This window comes from Colossoma macropomum, unplaced genomic scaffold (genome assembly GCF_904425465.1).
Source record: "Colossoma macropomum unplaced genomic scaffold, Colossoma_macropomum, whole genome shotgun sequence".
Lineage (NCBI taxonomy): Eukaryota > Metazoa > Chordata > Actinopteri > Characiformes > Serrasalmidae > Colossoma > Colossoma macropomum.
In genome coordinates this window covers 14,054,727-14,074,961 of record NW_023494798.1, presented here as the reverse complement: position 1 = coordinate 14,074,961, position 20,235 = coordinate 14,054,727, and the positions used below count along the sequence as shown (strand labels likewise).

The 20,235-nt window shown below is 38.4% G+C and overlaps 1 protein-coding gene across 1 annotated transcript in view; it reads right to left on the bottom strand.

Annotated features, from left to right (window-relative positions):
- Positions 1-10,001: 10,001 nt before the first annotated feature.
- The window catches only part of sf3b3 (splicing factor 3b, subunit 3), a 28,666-nt gene continuing 18,432 nt past the window's right edge, over positions 10,002-20,235 (bottom strand). The window contains exons 18-27 of the mRNA XM_036584725.1: positions 19,971-20,125; positions 17,773-17,947; positions 17,213-17,418; positions 16,884-17,040; positions 16,393-16,518; positions 14,290-14,502; positions 14,045-14,143; positions 13,328-13,471; positions 12,867-12,971; positions 10,002-10,798 (exon numbers count right to left, since the gene is read on the bottom strand). Of these exons, the coding sequence (XP_036440618.1) occupies positions 10,658-10,798; positions 12,867-12,971; positions 13,328-13,471; positions 14,045-14,143; positions 14,290-14,502; positions 16,393-16,518; positions 16,884-17,040; positions 17,213-17,418; positions 17,773-17,947; positions 19,971-20,125 (1,521 nt within the window). The 3' untranslated portion in view covers positions 10,002-10,657. The remainder of the gene's footprint in view (positions 10,799-12,866; positions 12,972-13,327; positions 13,472-14,044; positions 14,144-14,289; positions 14,503-16,392; positions 16,519-16,883; positions 17,041-17,212; positions 17,419-17,772; positions 17,948-19,970; positions 20,126-20,235) is intronic.

Below are 20,235 nucleotides of genomic sequence, written 5' to 3'. Positions count from 1 at the left end.
ACAGCCTCACTCAGATCAACGCTTGGCATATAAACATGTCCACACTAGTTTGTCCATCACTGAGTGATGTCTTACCATTGACTTGTGGCTAAAATGTCTAACATTTTTTACTTTTTCAAACACAAGCTGCATTTGCAATTTGGGGGACCGGCCAAAAGCCATGGCTTCACCACAACAGCAAAACTATTCAGACACTTCTGTTCTTGTTATTTAATCTGCTTTCAGTGCATACACCACTCAGCCAGAACATTAGTGACACCTCCTTGTTTCTACACTCATTGTCTATTTTATCAGCTCCATTTACTATATAGGTGCATTTTGTAGTTCTACAATTACAGACTGTAGTTCATCTGTTTCTCTGTATACATTGTAAGCCCCCTTTAGCCTGTTCTTCAATGGTCAAGACCACCACAGAGCAGGTATTATTTGGGTGGTGGATTATTCTCAGCACTGCAGTGATACTGACATGGTGGTGGGGTGTTAGTGTGTGTTGCGCTGGTCTGAGTGGATCAGATACAGCAGTGCTGCTGGAGTTTTTAAACACCTTAGTGCCACTGCTGGACTGAGACTAGTTCATCAACCAAAAATATCCAGCCAACAGTGTCCTGTGAGCACTGATGAAGAACTAGAGGATGACCAACACAAACTGTGCAGCAACTGATGAGCTACTGTCTCTGACTTTACGTCTACAAGGTAGACCAACAAGGTAGTACAACAAGGTAATAGGACACAGTGTTTAAAAACTCCAGCAGCACTGCTGTGTCTGATCCACTTGTACCAGCACAACACACGCAAACACATTACCACCACGTCAGTGTCACTGCAGTGCTTAAAACGAACCGCCATTCATATAATACTTGTTCTGTGGTGGTCCTGTGGGGGTCCTGACTGTTGAAGAACAGGGTGAAAGGGGGCAAACAAAGTATGCAGAGAAACAGATGGACTACAGTCTGTAACTGTAGAACTACAAAATGAATCTGAATGAATCTACTCCAAAATTACTTGGAATAAGATTTATTTACCTTAATTTGTATTAAAAGTTAAGAATATTTTTGTCTTCTCCTGTAAAGTTACTATTTTGGAGATTCTTGTTTTGTTTTTTGTTTTTTTTTGGACAGCAACAATATGGTTAAAAAATGATATTGATAGATAAACGCCACAAATGGATAACATTAGTACTTTGTGGCAAAGCCATTATTGGCAATTAGCTCCAGTACATCTCTGGTGAATAGTTATGAGCTTTTTGCAGCATTGTAGTTCAATTTTAGCCTGTTCCTCTTAGCAAACTGTCTTCAATCCCCAAAAGGTCTCTCTGATAGACTCCATACATTTTCAGTGCAATTCAGGACAGTAGATTGGCCTGGCTATGCAAACACCTTCACCTTCTTTTTAGAAGCCAGTCTTTAGTTGTTTTGGTTGTATGTTTGGGATCATTGTCCTGTGGAAACATCCATCTTCTCCCCAGATTCTGTTTCATGACCAGTGAGATTAAATCCTTGAATATGTCCCATTACATCGCTCTATTCACATAGCTTTGATGACGTAATGCCCCAGTACTGTTTGCAGAGAAGCAGCCCCATAGCATGATGCTCCCACCTTCGTGCTTCACTGTGCGTACAGTGAAGAGATCATACACGCAACCCTTCTCTTTCCAAGCTGAGCTGAACTATTGCCAAATGTTTGTTTAATCTGACCAGAGTACAGTGTTGCAAAAGAGTTCTGAATTGTGTAAAAGCTAGTGTACAAATTTTAAACACGCATCTCTGTGCTTCTGTTTTCAGAGCGGTTTTGTGTGAGGTGTAGGAACAGAGAGATGCAGTTCATTGCTTCATTGCTTGTTCTCTGTGTAACTGTTGTTCCTGCTCCTTTCAGGTCGTCCTGCAAATCTTTTCAAGTGACTGCTGGTTTCTCTCTTACCTTGCTTATCATAAGTCTGACCTTTATATATTTGTAATAGTGTCTGAATATTTTTACCCTATCAATTTTGTTTTTTTATAGATATCTTTGTTTATGTTTATGAACACATACTTTTTTTGTTTATAAGCACTGGAGGTATATAAAATATCAAAAACAAAACTGTCTGAATACGTGTTTAACCCTCACTGTATATGGACACACACTACATCACACTAGTTTCTGTGACTTTGCCTTCTGGATGAATGTGGCCAAACCTTGACAAACCTTCATCAAAACTAGTGTAAACTTGACATGAATCAAGACAAATCCAACAGAAAGCTTTTTAGTGTTTTACTTTGTCCTAAAAAGGTGCTTTTCATTTCATGTATCCTCACATTGGTAAAAAAGTCCCCACCAAGATGCACACACACACGCACATTTCTATCTTTGTGGGGTATTTCCGTTTGCTTCCGTCTTCTTTCTACACCTAATGCTAAACCACCTCGTCTTTAAACGGAAGTCTTGCTGCTCTTCTACGTTTTTAAATAAATGCCAATTTTGATTTAAAAAATAAACAGTATCTAATTACTAAAACATACATATTTCAGTACTATTTTTGCATTTTGTTAATATTAAACCAGAATGTTTTCCACAATGTTTGTACCTATTTATGAGTCTTAGCATGAGCTGTCAGAATTATCATTTGAAATGTGTTTCAGTGTCTTTATTTATTTGTTTGTTTGTTTGTTTGTGATCATTATGTTGTTGGCATGTGTTTTAGAAATGTTAACCATGTTGTGGTTAAAGCGTGGGCGAAATGCTTCACAATATTTAGTTTTTCTGAGGTTTGATAAGATAGAACAGACAAAAAGAAGAAGCAGCACTGCCACTTAAAAAATACTACCAAAAACTACGAATACAATGAATTCTGTTCAACATTTCATACACTGCCCTGCACTAAACCCAGTTAAGCAGGACTAATTATGCTCTTGTTATAATGAAACATAGTTGTTAAGTGTTCTTTAAGTACTGATGGTATACACAATATGCCCAAAAAAGTGTAGTGACAATGTGATGTAATTTATAATAATAAATATTTTAAATATGTCTTATGACCCATATTGGTAATGGGAATTCCATTATTCTATAACACTAAATTAATGGGGCCCACCTTCAAACTTACATCACTATTTCCACAGTAATAGTTATGGTAAACAGAAAGAATTATCACTACTGAGGTTTCCTGTTTTACACATTTGCTCAGACAATCAGGGTCAGAAATTAAAATTATGGAAATGGAATATCCAGAGACCCTCAACTCTGAATCTTAAATCCAGCTCCAGTCCTGGATTTTGGTAGTTAATTGAACTGTTGATGTAACTGATTAGCCAACATGACATACCTACAAGTGATCATAGAATCCGGCATCATAAACTGGATTGAAGGTCTGGAGTTGAAGGCCTCGAGAGACAGTGGAAGTTAAGACTTCAACAAACGAGTGAAAGTCTATTCATATTAGCTGGGCATTGTTATTCCTCCTGCTGTAACCTCAGTGACCATTAACTTCTCTCTCTTCCCTTTCTTCTTTATTTATCCCTGAATTTCACCAGCCTGGCCTTTGCTGCACTTTTCTATTTTTACACTAGCTGTCTATGTGCAGAACACAAAACCAAATATTACCAGATTTAAGATAATGTTGAAGTCAAGTAAAAGGCATTTGTATGATTACATTCCCATTAACAAACCTGGTCTTGAGCTGGAGCGGAGGATGCGTGATCTCAGCACGTATTGCTAAGTTTGAGAAGCTCTGATGACTTTTATTCAGTGTCCATAATTAGAGCTTAGAGACCTTAAATGTGTAAAACAGCTCATTTTTGGTAATGAGAATCAATATTATGGTCATATACAGTTTGTGTAGAAAAAAATCTTTTAAGTTGAAAAATATATTAGGATTTTGCTCTCTGACTTGAAGTCCAAAGAGTGGTGATACTTCATTATTATTATTATTATTATTAGTAGTAGTAGTAGTAGTAGTAGTAGTAGTAGAAGTAGTAGTAGTATTCTTTATAAATCTTAAGAACATAAATCATGGACACTTTTCCATGACTATTATACATGACTATTTGATTGATCTTTTTTCTTTGTTATTGAAACCTATGGGTTTATTAGATATTGTGATATTAAACTCTAACTATTTAATATTATAATTAAAATAAAATAAATTACAACATAACATACATTAATACAAACCCAGACACGATGGGAAAATTAAAATTTTAGCTCAAATTGCTCAAAAAAGCCTAAAATGTTATCTGAAAATATGCAAGACTGACAAAATGTTTATCTTTGAGAACTCTCTCTCTCTCTCTCTCTCTCTCTCTCTCTCTATATATATATATATATATATATATATATATATATATATATATATAAACACAAACAAGTTCAACCAATTAATCAAACAAATTTCCTGCTAAATACATAACAACATGTCTGAGAGACAGTGTGTAACACACCCCGAAACCCCCACCCTACTGACCCCGATATTACACAACTTATTTATGTTAAATTACATTTGTTTATTAATTAGTATAATAGTATATTAAAATAATAATATAGTAACATTGTAATTGTAATGATTTCATATTTGTTCACTGCCACTGTTCTGATGTTTTAGCAATACTGTACTTCACAGTCATGATAATAAAGCTATTCTGAATTGAATATATATATATATATATATAGAGAGAGAGAGAGAGAGAGAGAGAGAGAGAGAGAGAGAGAGAGGGAGGGAGGGAGGGAGGGGTATAGATAGATATATGGATGTATAGATAGATATATAGTTATAGTTATAAAGATAGCCATTTTAGTAAATGTCCCCACAGGCCCACAGTATTAAAGACATTTTCCATCACCCTGTGGTTTCTCACGAAGATCTACATGGTCACACCTTCCTCCACATTCACATCTCTCTATTTCTGTGTGATATTTCCTTTGACTTCTGTATTACTACAGCATAATCTGCTCTGCCCACACTTAAACCTCCCCAACATCAATCAGCCGAGTCCAAACCTCTTCTCTTTTCTTGAGTAAACGAACGCATTAATGAACAGCGGTAGGAATGATAACAGATTTGCTCTTACAGGGACAGACTAAAGCCGCCCAGATAATGAATGGTCATGTTTTCAAATCTAAATAACATACAGGCTCACGCGCGCGCGCGCCTCTTTCTCTCTCAGACCCCGCCGTCCCGCCGCAGACACCCACGCGCAGCATTACTAACTTCTTCCGTCCGTTTACTGCGGTAATGAAGCTGCGAGCAAAGTCAGACCAAAAATTCAGAGGCGAATGCCTTCGGTAGCAGAAACACGCGGCGGGTCAGTGACACTGGGGTCAGTGAGAGTGGGGTCGGTGAGAGTGGGGTCGGTGAGAGTGGAGATGTGACTGCAGGACCACCGTGGGCTGGATGGATCACACAAACGCACACCAGCCCGACCGTCCCGTCTCTTAAACCGCTCAGTGTCAGTGATTCATGTCAAACAAAAGGCTTGAAGTGGACTGAGTGAAGCAATGTACGGGGGGATTCCGCCCCAAGCCAAACACCAGCTGCCAGCCTCAACAACATGATGTCAATTGGGAAAACCCCACAGAGAAAGATAGAAAACGCCAAAAATCTGCTCAGCTCAGCGTGGATTTCAGCACTGAGGTGACATGTGGCCCCTGTTGCCTCACTGTACCGAAACGCAACGGTGATCTGTGGATGTTTTTCTGTCCTTCTGTCTCTTCCTTTGGATGTTCCTGTCTCTTCCTCTGGATTTTCCTCTGAGCCCAGACTTCGCCCTCATGACTGTGTTATCACTTCAGACTGGCTTTGTTCTCCTGTGTGAGCCGGTGACTTTTTTATCTGACCGCTTCTCCTGGTAACCTGTTCAAAAGACACAACTCCCGAGTCTGACTCATATTAAAGGGAAATTCCACCAAATTTCCCAAAATTTCTAAATAATTCATCCTTGAGACGTATACATAGTCATTCGGAGTGGTTCATTGTAGAGAAACTTACAGACTGATAAAAGTCGGGGGTTGCCATGTCTACATATACCAAAACACTACACTACACACGTCTTCTGAGTGTTCATACAGAATGTTGATGATGGAAAAATACAAATGATGGAAAAAAAATAAATAATCTCGGGGATTACTTTGCCTTTTAACACCCTGCGTGTCCCTCCACCATGAGCGGATTAAAATAAATGGAAACACATTTTAAGCCAGAACTATCACAAAACTATCATAAAGCAGTGTCAGGTATCAGGCAGCGCATATCTAACCACGTCATGCAATAACTTTGAGAGGCATTCTCTTCAGACATCCGGTTCCCTTCAACACCACTGTAAACAATTCTGACTTGGCAAGTTTCTCTAGAGTGTCTGTTTCACAACAAATCACTCAAACATTTAATTATGTACAATCTAGGAAAAATCGGTGGAGTTCGCCTTTAAGACAGGCTGTCTTTGCACCGATTCAGTGTCAGATTAGCAGTCAGGCCTGAAGTGGACCAAAACCAGCTGGACCCACAATCATACAACAAAGATAAAGTCTGAAATTAACCATACAACTCATACAGGGTACTGAGATAAAGGCCTATAGTCATTTTGTCAGTGGTTCAGAATGAAAACAATTTAAAAGGCACATAATCTACATTTTTGTCCCAGAGCTGCACTCAGGAAGTTGGTGTCTTGTGTACCAAAAACCATCAAACTTAATTTCAACATGATAGTTTTTAACCTCTTCATCCATTAGAACTCAGTAGGCTTTTCTTGTTACTGTGCCCTTTAGGCTAACACATCGCTGTTGTCGGAAGAAAACCTTGCATCTGCGAAATGGCAACTTTACAAGAGAAGGAAAACCCGTACTTTAATGTAAGTCAATGGAACCAGACTTTTTTCTAAATCATTTTGGGCTGTTTCTTTTAATCCTTTCTTCATGAAATTTACACACAATTTAATGGCTGTCCTGTAGTACACATCGTTCAAAAAACAGTCCAGACTAAAACACTGCGTATAACTTCACTGTAAATAGGTGGTCATATAATGAAGGCACAAAAATAATCCATTCAAACCTGGCTGTTATTGCTGCTTAGTTTTCATATGCAGAAAGTACTGACTTAAAATAGAACATTTTGAAACTTTAACAATGAAAAAAACATGTAAATAGTAAACTAATTTTGAAAAAAATGTCCTATATATGTTTTTCCATTATATATATCTTTGGATTAGCAAGAAAAACTTTATGAATCATATAAAGTAATAACAGGATGTGACAACAAAAAGAACAGGAAACATGAACCATAACAGTCATTGTTCACCATGCAGCAAATTAAATTTAAATATTTTGAAAATACAAAACCTAAACCTTGTTAACCTAATAAGGACAAATGCCTCAGAACCTGTCCTGATCAGTCTAGTTGGATGAATATTTAACAGTAACAGTGCCCACTTGTATTTTTGATTACATGTAACTTTCATACTCTGATGAGAATTTATTTAGAATTTATTCCCCAATTTTATTTAATTGTTAAAAATTTGTCAAAAATTCTGTATCCCAGGGGACCAAAAGACTAGATGCGATATGAACAATTAATTGATGCCTGACTTTTTGCCATATGGTTTAACTGATTGATTGAAAAAAAATCTTCATAGTTGTGCTTAGTTAAGCTCTGAGAACACACGGGCCAAAGAAAATATTACATTTTAAATATGGACACTGAGTAGGAGTGATACACCCGAGCCTGCTTTCAGTTTGACACAGATTCACAGGGTATAGCACATCTGTTAAACCTGCCAGTTAGAGACAACCAGAGTAACCACAGGATACATGATTAAGGTGTTCTTGTTGAGAGTCCTGTAGCAGCTCAGCTTGTCTCACTCCCTCTCCAGCAAGACCCTTCTTCAATCTGACACCATCACCTACCTGCACAAAATGAAGAGGACAACTTCTGAAGAAACCTACAACTTTCCCACTTGATGAATGAAATAAAAATGAAAGAAAAACAAGAATCTATGATTTCTTAATTTCTCTTTGTTTAACTGACAAAAGCACAGAGATGACAATGATCTGGATGACCAATGTGATTGTATTTTGTAAATCTAAACACAAAAAATTGGGACGGGGGACGGGAGAGTTATATTAAATATTCAAGGTATACCACTTTGAAACATTTCACAATAAACAGGTAAATTGGTAACAGGTGAGGGTATCATGACTGGGTATGACAGGAGCATCCACCAAAGCCTGTCTTTGCAAAGATGGGTCATTGCCCACCACTTTGTGCCAAAAAGCTCAAAAAGAACATTTCTCAAACGAAATTGCAAAAAATGTAGATCTTTCACCATCTACCGTACATAATATCGTGATAAAAATTCAGGGAATCCTAAGAAATATTGGTCTGTGTAAGGCAAGGCCAGAAACCATTGTTATATGTGTGTGACCTTCAAGCCCTCAGCACTGCATGAGATATTGTCATGCTACTGTGCAAAATATAGTTACATTGGCTTGCGAGTACTTCAGATAACCATATAGATATATAGATAAAGTTTCTAAAGATAATAATATAACAACCATTTTTGCAGTCTGCTGCTGCATCAAGAAATGCAACCTGAAACGCAAGGAGAAAGCCATACACCAATTCTATGCAGAAACACTGCCTAATTCTCTGGGCCCAAGCTCATCTCAGATAGTCTGAAAGACAGTGGAAATGTGTGTTGTGGTCAGATGAGTCCATGCTTCAGCCTCTTTTTGAGGAAGTTCTTGGTGCTAAAGACAAAAGGAACCATCCAGACATTTATCAGGGAAAGGTGCAAAAGGCATCCCTCATGGTATGAGGGTGTACAGTGCCCACAGCATGGGTGATTTTCCTGTAGGTACCTTTGACACTGAGGCGTATATTGGGGTTTTTGAGAGACATATGCTGCCATCGGGACGATGGCTTTTTTCAGGAAGTCCATGGTTATTTCAGCAAGACAATGCTAGGCCTGATTCTGCACGTACTATAAGTGTGGCTTAACAGACACACAGCGCATGTGCTTGACTAGCTTGCATGCCGTCCAGATGTGTCTACTATTGAAAATGTATAACGCATCATGACAATTGGACAATTACAGACTGTTGAGCAGCTGAAGTCTTGTACTGAGCAATAATGTGCAGAGATTCCATTTGCAAAACTGCAACAACTAGTTTCCTCAGTTTCTACACAAAAAGTGTAATTAAAAGGTGATGTGATAAACACGTCTGTCCCAACTTTTTTTGTCTTGCAGGCATGAAATAAAATAGAATTAGGTTAGTCAGTGAAAACTTTAGAACTTGTCAGTTAAACAAAGGTTCAAGAGAATTAAATAAGATTCTTGCTTTTATTGCATTTTACAAAATGATCCAACTTTTCTGGAAATGGGGTCTGTATTTTACTGTCCACTATGCATCAGTGATGACTAGCAAGCCCAGTATCAAACCAACTTTGACAGCTTTATCTGCTGTGCAAGCCAGTTGTTGTCCAAGCAATACTGATGCAGTTCAAATACTAACTATATGCTTGTTGCAACCAAGTCTGTCAAACATGTCAAAGGCAGCTTAGACACAGGTTGTCCTGAAAACAAAGAAACTTGATGCAGAGTCTTACAGGATTCAAGGGCCATTGTGTGCTCTCTTCAGGGCCAGTAAACCGATTAAAAGAATGCAACAGTTTGCTCATTTAGAGTAGAGATGACTCAACCTTTGACTGTGTTTCCTGTACAGTAGCCCTTGGCAAGTCTCCTTAGCTGACTTAGCAGCACCTTCTACATCTTAGGTTAACAGCCTCCAGAAAAAAGCCACAAGAGACCAATTGCAGCTGGTTAGTCTGTAGGGTCTGAAGAAAAACACAGTGGAATCCTGCCATACCTGTGTGATCAGTTACTCTGCAAAGGGACAGTATACGGACATGCCCCAACACACCACTCCAGCCCAACAAAAGTGACAAATGTCTTTTAAAAAAAAAGGTTTATTTACAAAAGTTCATTCATATTACAAACACATCTTTCTTTAAGTTAGGAAAGCTTGAAAAGGGGAAAATCAAACATGGCCGTGGGTTTGATGATTAGGTTTATCTCGTCCCCCAAAAAAAGCAAAACAACCCATTTCAGCCACAATCGTCTGACTGTGCCCCCAACAAATACTACTAAAGCTATTTTACAAGACCCTACTCTCGTTTGGAACAATGTGAGAACAGCATTTTTTTCAGCCTTCAAAGCAAAGAAACCAGTCTTTTGCTAAACATCAGTCTCCATGTGTGATTCATACAATAAAAACTGAATTTAGTTAATTTTGCCCACACTGTGGTGGGAGAGAAAGTACTAAAAGACTTGCTGAACTTACACATCCTTACTCCTTTCAATCTAAAGCCATACATTAACAGGTGACTACCAAACAGTCCTCGGAATGACAATCATCTTTTTTTCTACAGTACTGAGCTGTACAAAACTAAATAAATACACTGTGCATATGCCAGTTTCACATTTTCACTACAGGAGCGTTGATGTCTGTCCAACAGGTTCACTGACCACAGGGACAATTTCCAGATGGCCTCTCACAAAACACGTCTTCTTGTACTCATCAAAATATTGTACCCATATTTGTGGTAGGAAACTTGTGGCTGCAGCAGGAGGCAGAAAAACCAATGGGTCTGAAAATGCAAGTCTGCAGAGCACACAACCATATACAGAAGAGGACTTCAAAAGGCGTAGCGTGTGCGAATGTCTTCCAGTTTCTTAGACACCTCTGGTGGTGTGCGGTCCAACTCTTCAGCAACACTTTTCTGCTTATGTGGATCCATAGAGTTAAACTGTTCACACAGATCTCCATCAATCACATTCTGGGGTAAAAAAAAACAAAAAACAAAAACAAAAAACAATGAGACAGAGTAAAGGATTAAATGCAGGGCAAAGTGCAATAAGTTAAACACTACAATTACATACTTTTTCCTGTTATCTTCCCTCTCTGTTATCTTTTCTAAAGATCTTTACACATTTCCTGTTTTCCCTTTTGCACTTAAGAACTACAAAAAAAAAAAAATGCATTAATGGAATAAAGTACAAAGTAAAACTGAGGGCCCAGTACAGTACTCAAAGTTCTCACTGCACAGTTCATAACAGTCCAGGCAACTTTAGTCAGGGTCACAGATACAGATATTTTCCAATAAAATTAATGGCACTTTTCTTGCTCTTTATCCTTTCTTGGGGTCTCACTTTCATTTCATAGTAAAAGTTGTTTTTTTTTTCTCCTTTTGCTTTAAAAGTCATCAAAAGAGCAACACATTGTCTGCTCTGAGGAGATCAGTGAGAAAAAAACTTGGGGGTTTCCACTGTTCATGGTGTACATATCTACAAAAATATCATGGTCTTTAGCACGGCTTTTTCACACATACAGGGCGTCACCTTGTCGTCAACAACAAAAAGTAAACTAACAGACAAGCCTGACCAATTCATTCACATACACTAGTATTCAGATGTTTGGAATCACTTGGCATATTAACAATTGTTATTTTATAAAACAGTAGCTTACAGTGTAAACCATAATGCTGTAAAATACACAGGGGGTATTTTATTTTGAACAATCCACCATTTTTCCTCCATTTTTATTTATAGTAATTTCTCAATAATACCTGCCTGAGATTTGATCACCACATTGCAAATAGGAGGCATTCTAAATATTTTTTTTTTTAATAAACACAGCTTCCCACAAATTTGTTGATGTATGTGAAGTTTAGAGTAGTAGCATTTTAATACAATCCTTCCGTATGTTTACAGCAACATAGTGCTCCCAAACTTTTGAACACTTCTATTATTTAGTAGACTATGTTGATGTTGCCTAATTGTGAACTTATCTTTGAAAGGTAGTTCTCCCATATCAAATAACAGAGAGAGCGAGCAGAACTACTTAAAACACTCTTGACTAGGATCAACTACAGTACATTTTATAATACTTGTAACACTACAAGGAATCATTTTCATATACATACACTTTATTTCCAAACGTTTGTGGACAATGGCCCTGCCTACATTTCTATTACAAGGGAGTTTTGCCCCTTTTGTAGCAGAAGCAGCCTCTAATCTTCTGAGAAGGCTTTACACTAAATATTGCAAAATTCCTGTGAGGATCTGGTTGCATTCAGTCACAAGAGTATTAGTCAGGTAAGGTAGTGATGTTGGATGATTAGATCTGGTTCACAAGCATCACTCCAAAACTGGGTGGAGCTTCACCACTCCAGAGAATGCAGTTTCACTACTCTACAGTCCACTATGGGAAGCTTTATACCTCTCTAGCTGGTGCTTGGCACTGGCCACTGTGACATTAGGCTCATGTGAGGCTGCTCTAGAGCATCCAGAGTGTTCACCTTAAAGTACCTAAATTCACTAATCAGAAAGAGCGTCTGACCACTTCTGGACATATATTACCAATTTACAGGATATGAATTAAGCCTATTTTTTGGACTGAATTTCAGTGTCAAAGAAGAATTATCATTGGACATTAAGTCTAGGCCTGGACTGTTTTGGAAACCAGCCCATAAAATATTTTACATTTACATTACATTTTTGACATTTGGCAGAAGCTCTGATCCAAAGCACATTACAATCTGAGAATTTACAGGTAGGTGAAGGTAGTGTGAGGAGTCTTGCCCAAGGACTCTTACTAGTATAGCTTAGAGAGCTTGCGAAGGTAGGGGAACCAACTCCAGTCTGCAGTGTGGAGAGTAGAGGTGTTATGCACTACACTATACCAAACACTACAAGGTCACAAAGTAGGAACTTTCGACCTGCTCCACAGCCACACTTTACTCAATGCATTTACAAGAACATGTCACTGCGGGTGAAGAGTTTTGTTCATCCAGAGTGTGTATGATTAAGTGACTGTGTGTGAGACTTGCATGCGAATTTACACACCTTCACAGGGAAGTAATAGGAGCGGAAGCTGAGATGGTCTCTGCCACACAGTGGAGGAAATTCAGAGCGCATGTGCATCTCTAAGTGCTGGAAGAAGTCATGGTCCTGAGGGCAGACGAAGCAAAGCTGTGAACCTCCAATACAATTCAAGATGTTTCTCTCATTAACAAATACACACTTAACAAAAACACCAAAAGGAAACTTGGTTTTGTCAAAACTCCCAAAAAGGAACAAAGTATTTGAACTTGCAATACTACTCTCAACTGTTAAATAAATAAATGCATGAGGACACTGCAACTCATTTTTTGGGTTGGAGGAAGTGGTGCAAGAGCACAGACATGATGCATTTGGCCACTCTGCACACAACGTCTCAGGCAGGCGTTAAGGGGATAAGGAACTATGACCCTACAAAAGCATCAAGGGTCTCAGCAGATGCCTTTAGATTTTAAGTGGAGATGTACCTCGTGGGAAGTGAAGGGCACCAGGATGCCGATACCTCCTGACAGAGTTGTGTACACCAGAGACTCCGAGCCTCCAGGGATAAGGGTGGTCTTCTGCAGGGACAGAACTGTCTCTCCAATGTGGTAGTTCACAATTACTTCAGCCTGTAACACCACAGATATCAACTCTAGACGGAAAACAGTCACTAATTTGCTTTTTTTGTGACGGCAGTGTGAGAACACCAATGCAAATGCTCCTATTATTAGCTAAACAAAGTATAAGTCACTACGTTGAGCTACTGACCAAGTGCCGTCCAGTTTATGGTTGCATGCCAACATGCACATGCAAGCCAAACTTCCTGACAAGAAGTCAATGTCAACCCACCCATTCCTCCCCTCACTTGCTTACACACACTGTTGGCATCTCAATAAAATCCCGACACAAGTCACACAGGGAATTTCCCCAGTGTCTACCTAAGCATTTCCAGGCTCTTGATTTGCTCATAATGATGTCTGGCATGTGGACAAGACTTGGTTCTGAGCTCTTTAGGGGCAGACCACAACGTGGACTCCAGCTAGTTCTTCCGAAGGGCAAGTCTAGGGTTGGGTGTGTGTCGAAGAGACCACAACACCACTTAGACACAAACACTGACCTAGAAATGGACAGTCACGGAGGCAAGGCCAAACTGACTATAAGTTTTCCCAGGAACGGGAGTGAGGGTAAGTGGAGGCAGGTACCTTTTGCGACGCTCCGTTAAGCAGGCCTCTGTCCCACAAGGCTTTGTTCCCTGTGGGGTCCTCATCCACATCATCGCTGGTATTTGGTGGTAAACGAACCTAAGAGAGGACACGCACAAAATTACTAATCACATCAATGTTAATGAAAATAATTAATTAAAAATTAACCAAAGTTAAAATAAACAAAAATATTTAGGCTGTAACATCTGTCCTACAATACAACATTTACACAATATAGGACTCACAATACTGATATTTCCAAACTTGTCAGCTGAGGCCATGGTGTCGTAGTCGAGCAGGCATGCAGTAGTGACCCAGCGTGGATGCGTGTCATCAGCAAAGATAATGAGCTGGTTCTCATTGCGCTTGTATCGCACCCAGAAAAGGCTCTCCTGGATGTCTGACACAATCACGCGCTGGCCAATGGTGTGGATGCCCGTCACCAGGTTTGGAACGTGCTTCAAAAGTAAGAAGACAATGCCAGAGAGATCATAACACATTTTTATTGCAGGTACCAAATTAACAATTTACAAACTATTAAAAAATAATCAGTCATGGAAACGCCTGACTATTGCATGTCTAAGCAAGCCCTTCAAGCTACAAAATCATTATTAAAGGTTGGTCTCTTGGCTATTGCAACCTCAAAGCAATAGCATTTTAGGGGCTGAAAATATATCCTGTTGAACCTTTTAAACATTTGTTTATTAACAGCTCAAGAGAGACACTGAGAACTGGTCCATCCGGCCAATAGATTTTATCCCCAAAACCGAAATAATTAAAATCAAATGTTGTTCCTAGACTTCTATACTTATTACAATAACTTCTGATTAAAATACCTCAAGAAAGTTTGCAAATTTAGAATGATTTCCAGATTCATATGGAATGGTAGGAAATCAACAACAAAGTACTCCACATTACAACTGGCCACAGACAACGGTGGGATGACTAGCAAATCTTCTTAGCAAACGATTTTCAGTCAGCACAATTTGGGTCATTAATTAGATGTATAGAGCAAGGTACAAAGACATTGAGAAGACAGAATTTCCTACACTGAGTAGAACAATGTCCCGTGTAGTCCCTTATCTGCAGTATGAAAAAGATATTACAAGATTTAATAAATCCAATACGTTCCCACACACTACATATCTGGTTTGATTTAATAAAATGATTTAATAAAATCTGAAAGGCAAATAAAACTTATAAGTTGGTTTGCTACTGACAAGACTTAAACCAAGCCAGAGTTTCAGAAAATGGGGAACAAAAGGGAATCAATGCAGTACATAGAACTGTAAAGAATGGAAATGTGAGGAATTTCCAAGAATTAAGAAAATTAGATATATCTTTTTTTTTTTTGAGAACTAAAGGACTATCTTATAACCGAAATACAAAAACAAACTTTCAAGGCCTTATATGCAGTTGAAGATACTGTAGTGAAGCTTTAACCATAGCCTGAGGGAATGTCAAGCTTCCTTGATTCTGTACATTAAAGCTAAATGGGAGGGCTAAGCACTGATATCACAGAGGAAAAGTGGACTAAAATGTGTATAACAACATACGACTACTATTTCGAGGATATGTGAAGAATTTGGATGGAAAAATTTGACCCACTATTTTATAACATGAAATAAGAAGTAAACAAACTGGTCATCAACCACCATGTTGGAAGATGCGTGGCAATAAGGAGGTTAATCATACACATGTTTTGGAAATGTAACGAACTTCACTCTTTTTGGGAAAATGTATACAATGTGGTTAAATACACTTGGGCTATTCAGTCTCAAAAGAATGTAAAGTTATGTACTTTGGAGACATAAATGACCATGATATAGATAATGATAAATATTTCACAAGGATACTACTGAGAGCAAATAAAGCATTAACACAAAATTTGTGTAAGACTGAACCTCCTTCTATAGAACAGTGGGCAGAAACTGGAAGACAAATTTATACACTGGTAAAAAAATAAAAAAATAAAAAATAAAAAAAAAATTCAATCACCAGTTTCAAATGACAGTGTTTGCTAATAAGTGGCAAAAATAAACAATATAGGACATCACATAAACATGTACGTATAAGATCACATGACTACATGAACACAACATCTTTAAATATACTCCTTCAAAAAGAGTTCCCTCAAAAAGAGCCTCCTATTTTTTCCTCCGTCTTATTGATGTTTTTCTGATTGTGACATTCCCTTACTATATAAATATTCGTATGTTTGGTAAAAAAAAACAAACTAGATGTAAATACATTTGCTTTTCTGCATTTCAATGATGCAATTTTATCTGGACTGGAATGAACTTCAGAAGACAAAGCACTTAAATAACAGGCTTCTATTATCTGCTCACCTTGTTTTCACACTTACGGAGCAGCTTCTTTTTGCCCAAGTCGTAAATGCGCAGTAGTTTGCCCACACCCACCAAGGCTCTGCCCTGGAAGGGCGCAATGGCTAGGGGAACATCCTCTACTGGGGTCTGCCAGAAAAACCACGCAAAAATGAATTCCTCTTAGGAACACTTGTAAAATCATCAAGTACTTAAGCTACTTGCAATAAAACAGCCACAGTGACCAGGGTTCTGAAGGGTACATCAAGATAATTAAATACATAAACGTGTTTACCAAGAGATGTAATGACTTCACATTAGACATTAGCAAAACAAAAAGCATGTTTTCAGATGCTTGCAGAAAAACACTCCAAACACAACCTTCGTCTGTCCCGTAATGCTTACATAACCTTTTAGTGGGAACACTGATATGTGGGGGATTTCAGTCCTAAGCCACAAGTTCACATGTGGGACCAATCGGTGGTCCATCATGCGTATTTTCCTCTTTCACTCACCTTGTGTAAAAACTCCAGCTTGTCTCCACCCCCTACAAGGCGGTAGGTGTAAATGTAGCCACCACCCACTGAGCGTGGGTTAAGGATCATATCTCTGGCCACGCCCACCAGCACATACCAGTCATCACCCCCATTAGCAAATCGACATACAGCCACACTATATAGAGAAAGAGAACCATGTATAGTCATTCAGAACAAAACTGGAGGTGGTTTAAAATAAGGCAGTTGTTCTTTCTTAACTCAATCATCTCCACTGATTACTACAAATAGACATGTAAGCTCACCAGCACCATTACTGCAGTACTTTCCCCTGGGTTTCCCCTGCCCACCTGAATGCTGCCTCGTTTTGCTCCAGCTGGACCAAGTCCAGTGTGTTCCCCTGGATGGGGTTGACCAGGCGCACCAGTGATGCCCACTGTCCTGATCCGGCTTTAGGGGCACCAAATATAGCTTCTGGAAGATTCTCATTCAAAAAGGCAGCAGCCATTTCTGCGGCCAACTCCCTCTCATCCTCTCCTGCAGCCTCTACCATTTCCTGGAGATAGAGAGAGAGAGAGAGATAGAGATTTTAGTCCTACTAGATTCATGGGACCTAAACTGAGGTCCAGGAAATTCCAAAACTCAATTCTCATGACCTTCTTTTGACTTTGACCAAGGCATTGTTTACTAGTACTACACTGTCAATGAACACTGGTGTGGTAATCAAAGCTACTCAACATGTAAATAATTGAATGTAAACAGAATTTACCACCAAACACTAGAGTTCACACCATTAATGATTTTTCACCCAATTAAGAGACATTAGGAACAGATGTGAGCCAAAAAAAACAGGGGCTTACTAACTCACCAGTCCCCTGAAATGTCATGCCTATAGGCTTTGTGCTCTCACCTCCGCCATCTGCTGCTTACGTTGGGCCTTGGTGGCCTCTGTGTAGGCATTATGGTCTGTTTCGATGAGGATTAGGTTGTTGGTCTCTGGGTGAATGACAAATTTGCGTGGCGTGTACTGCAGTGGGAAGGCTACCTGGTTAAAGACGGCACCCAGCTTCTCCAGAGCCAGAATCCTGCCAGCGGAGAGGGGAAGCAAAAGGGAGGACAAGAAGATTTTAATAAAGATTAATCAGTCATCAGTGTTCAATCTGCACATTCCAACTTCAGAACACTGAAAAAAAAACCCACTGCTCTTCAAGTATGTCCATTAGCCAACTTCAGTGCACAAAACACTGTGCTTTCTGTTTAGTTAATGTTTACAACACACTACATAAGGCTGCCCTTGGTGTAATTCTAAAAAAAAACAAAAAAATTCCAAACAAGACAAGCAATGTCAGCTTTGAAAGGCACTCTTTTAGCCACAAATATACATGCACTCAGGAAGTATGGGTCCATTAACTTAATTCTAATAAATATACTGGGACATATCTGAAAACATCATACTGAAATTTATAACCAGGCACTGACTTAACATATAAACAAATTAGCTGTTCTGAGAGGAAAAAGATCTACATTATTTAAATATTAAAACATCACAAGTACTCATGACTGGTATGTCAGAATGCAGTTTGAACAAGATGAAAAAAAAACTATGACCTGTCTACAGAGATCTGAGGTCTAATACTGATCTCAGAGAACTGATGTCATTTTACTCACTCAAGTGTTAATCAATGCTCCATAAATTTAGAGTGCATATTTTTTGTTTGGAATCCTCCGTCTTCCATACCGTCATGTACAAACATATCCATTTTCATTTGGGAAGAATGATTTAACTTGGCCTCAATACACAGTGTATGCACACTCTAGTGATTAGGCTGACACCTCTCACAAATCTGTCTACTAAATCGAGTGAGTTAAATTCTATTTAAGAGCGCTTACTTTTACAAGGTAAGGGAAGATAATGTATTTATTAGGCTACGAATGGTTCTAAGTGATTTTAGTCCTATCAGAACCCACAAGGGCAGGAATTACAGTACCAAATTTAAAAAATACTATCAAAGACTATAAACACAATTACTTATTCATCTACATTAAAATCCAATTAAACAGAATTAAATATGCTCTCTTTGTAAGTTGATCAGTGTCCTTTAAATATTAACGCTATCCACAATGTGCTCAGAAAAGTGTATTCTAACGATGTCATGATAATGAAAAAAATTTTATATATATATATATATATATATATATATATATATATATATATATATATATATATATACACACATTATATATGAAGACATCTGCTCAAACATTTCTTCAAGTGTATTAAGAGGGAGCTTGTCCCCCACCTCCTGCTGCAGTCTCTGTTCTTTTGAAATGCTGCTGTAAGGATTGGCTGCAGCTCCCGGAGCATTAGTTAGGTCAGGTACTGATGTTGGGTGTTCAGTTTTGGATCACAAACGCCACTCTTAACGCAATCCAAAGGTATTGTATAGAGCTCTATCACTCCAGAGAATGCAAGCTGTGTGTGCATGCAACTGAGTGTCCGTCAGCAATGGGTGCACCTTAAAGTAGCTCAATTAAATTCAACTCAAGTGTCTGAATATATAGTAGTAGTAGCAGCAGTAGTAATAGTAATAATAACAACAACAACAACAATAATAATAATAATTATTATTATTATTATTATTATCATCATCATCATCATCATCAACAAATGAACGAATGTTAACAAATAAACAAATAGCTGTTCTATTGTAATCATGTGTAAGAGTGCTTAAGTCAGTGTTCTTAGCCAAGCAATTTTCTTTCACTAAAGCCCCTCACTTTGACTTGAAGTGATGATTCAGCTAAAAATTCATTTACACATATACTCCATTCACAAACACAACTGGTGTCAAAAGTCTGCTTCTTTAATTCTAAACTGCATGCCTAAATTGATATAAACTTGCCTCAGACAGAGTTAACATCAAATAGATCTGCCTGTGTAGTCTGAGAGTACAACAAACTTATTAGACAAAAATGAATACAGACCGTTAAGGAGTCTGCTACAACTGGTTTTAACTATTCAGAGTATCAGAAACCCCATAAACAAGTGAATGCGAGATTACTAAACCATTAAACACTCATAAAAATAAAAATGCGAATAGACATTACCTCAGTGTGTTGGTGGAAATGGCCACTATGCCTTCGGGACACTGCTCTGAGGCGAATCCTGAAGCATACTCGAGAGTCTCATAGGACAGCGGCGTCAGATGGAAACGCGACTGGTATGAGTAGCTCAGCCAGGAACGACTAGACATGGCTAGCACCTGGAGAGAAATAACAGAGAAAATGATTACACACAAAAAAAAAATTTAATTAAAACACATTTAAAAACAACAAATCCTAACACACAGCATTCAAATTCTGTGTTTATTCC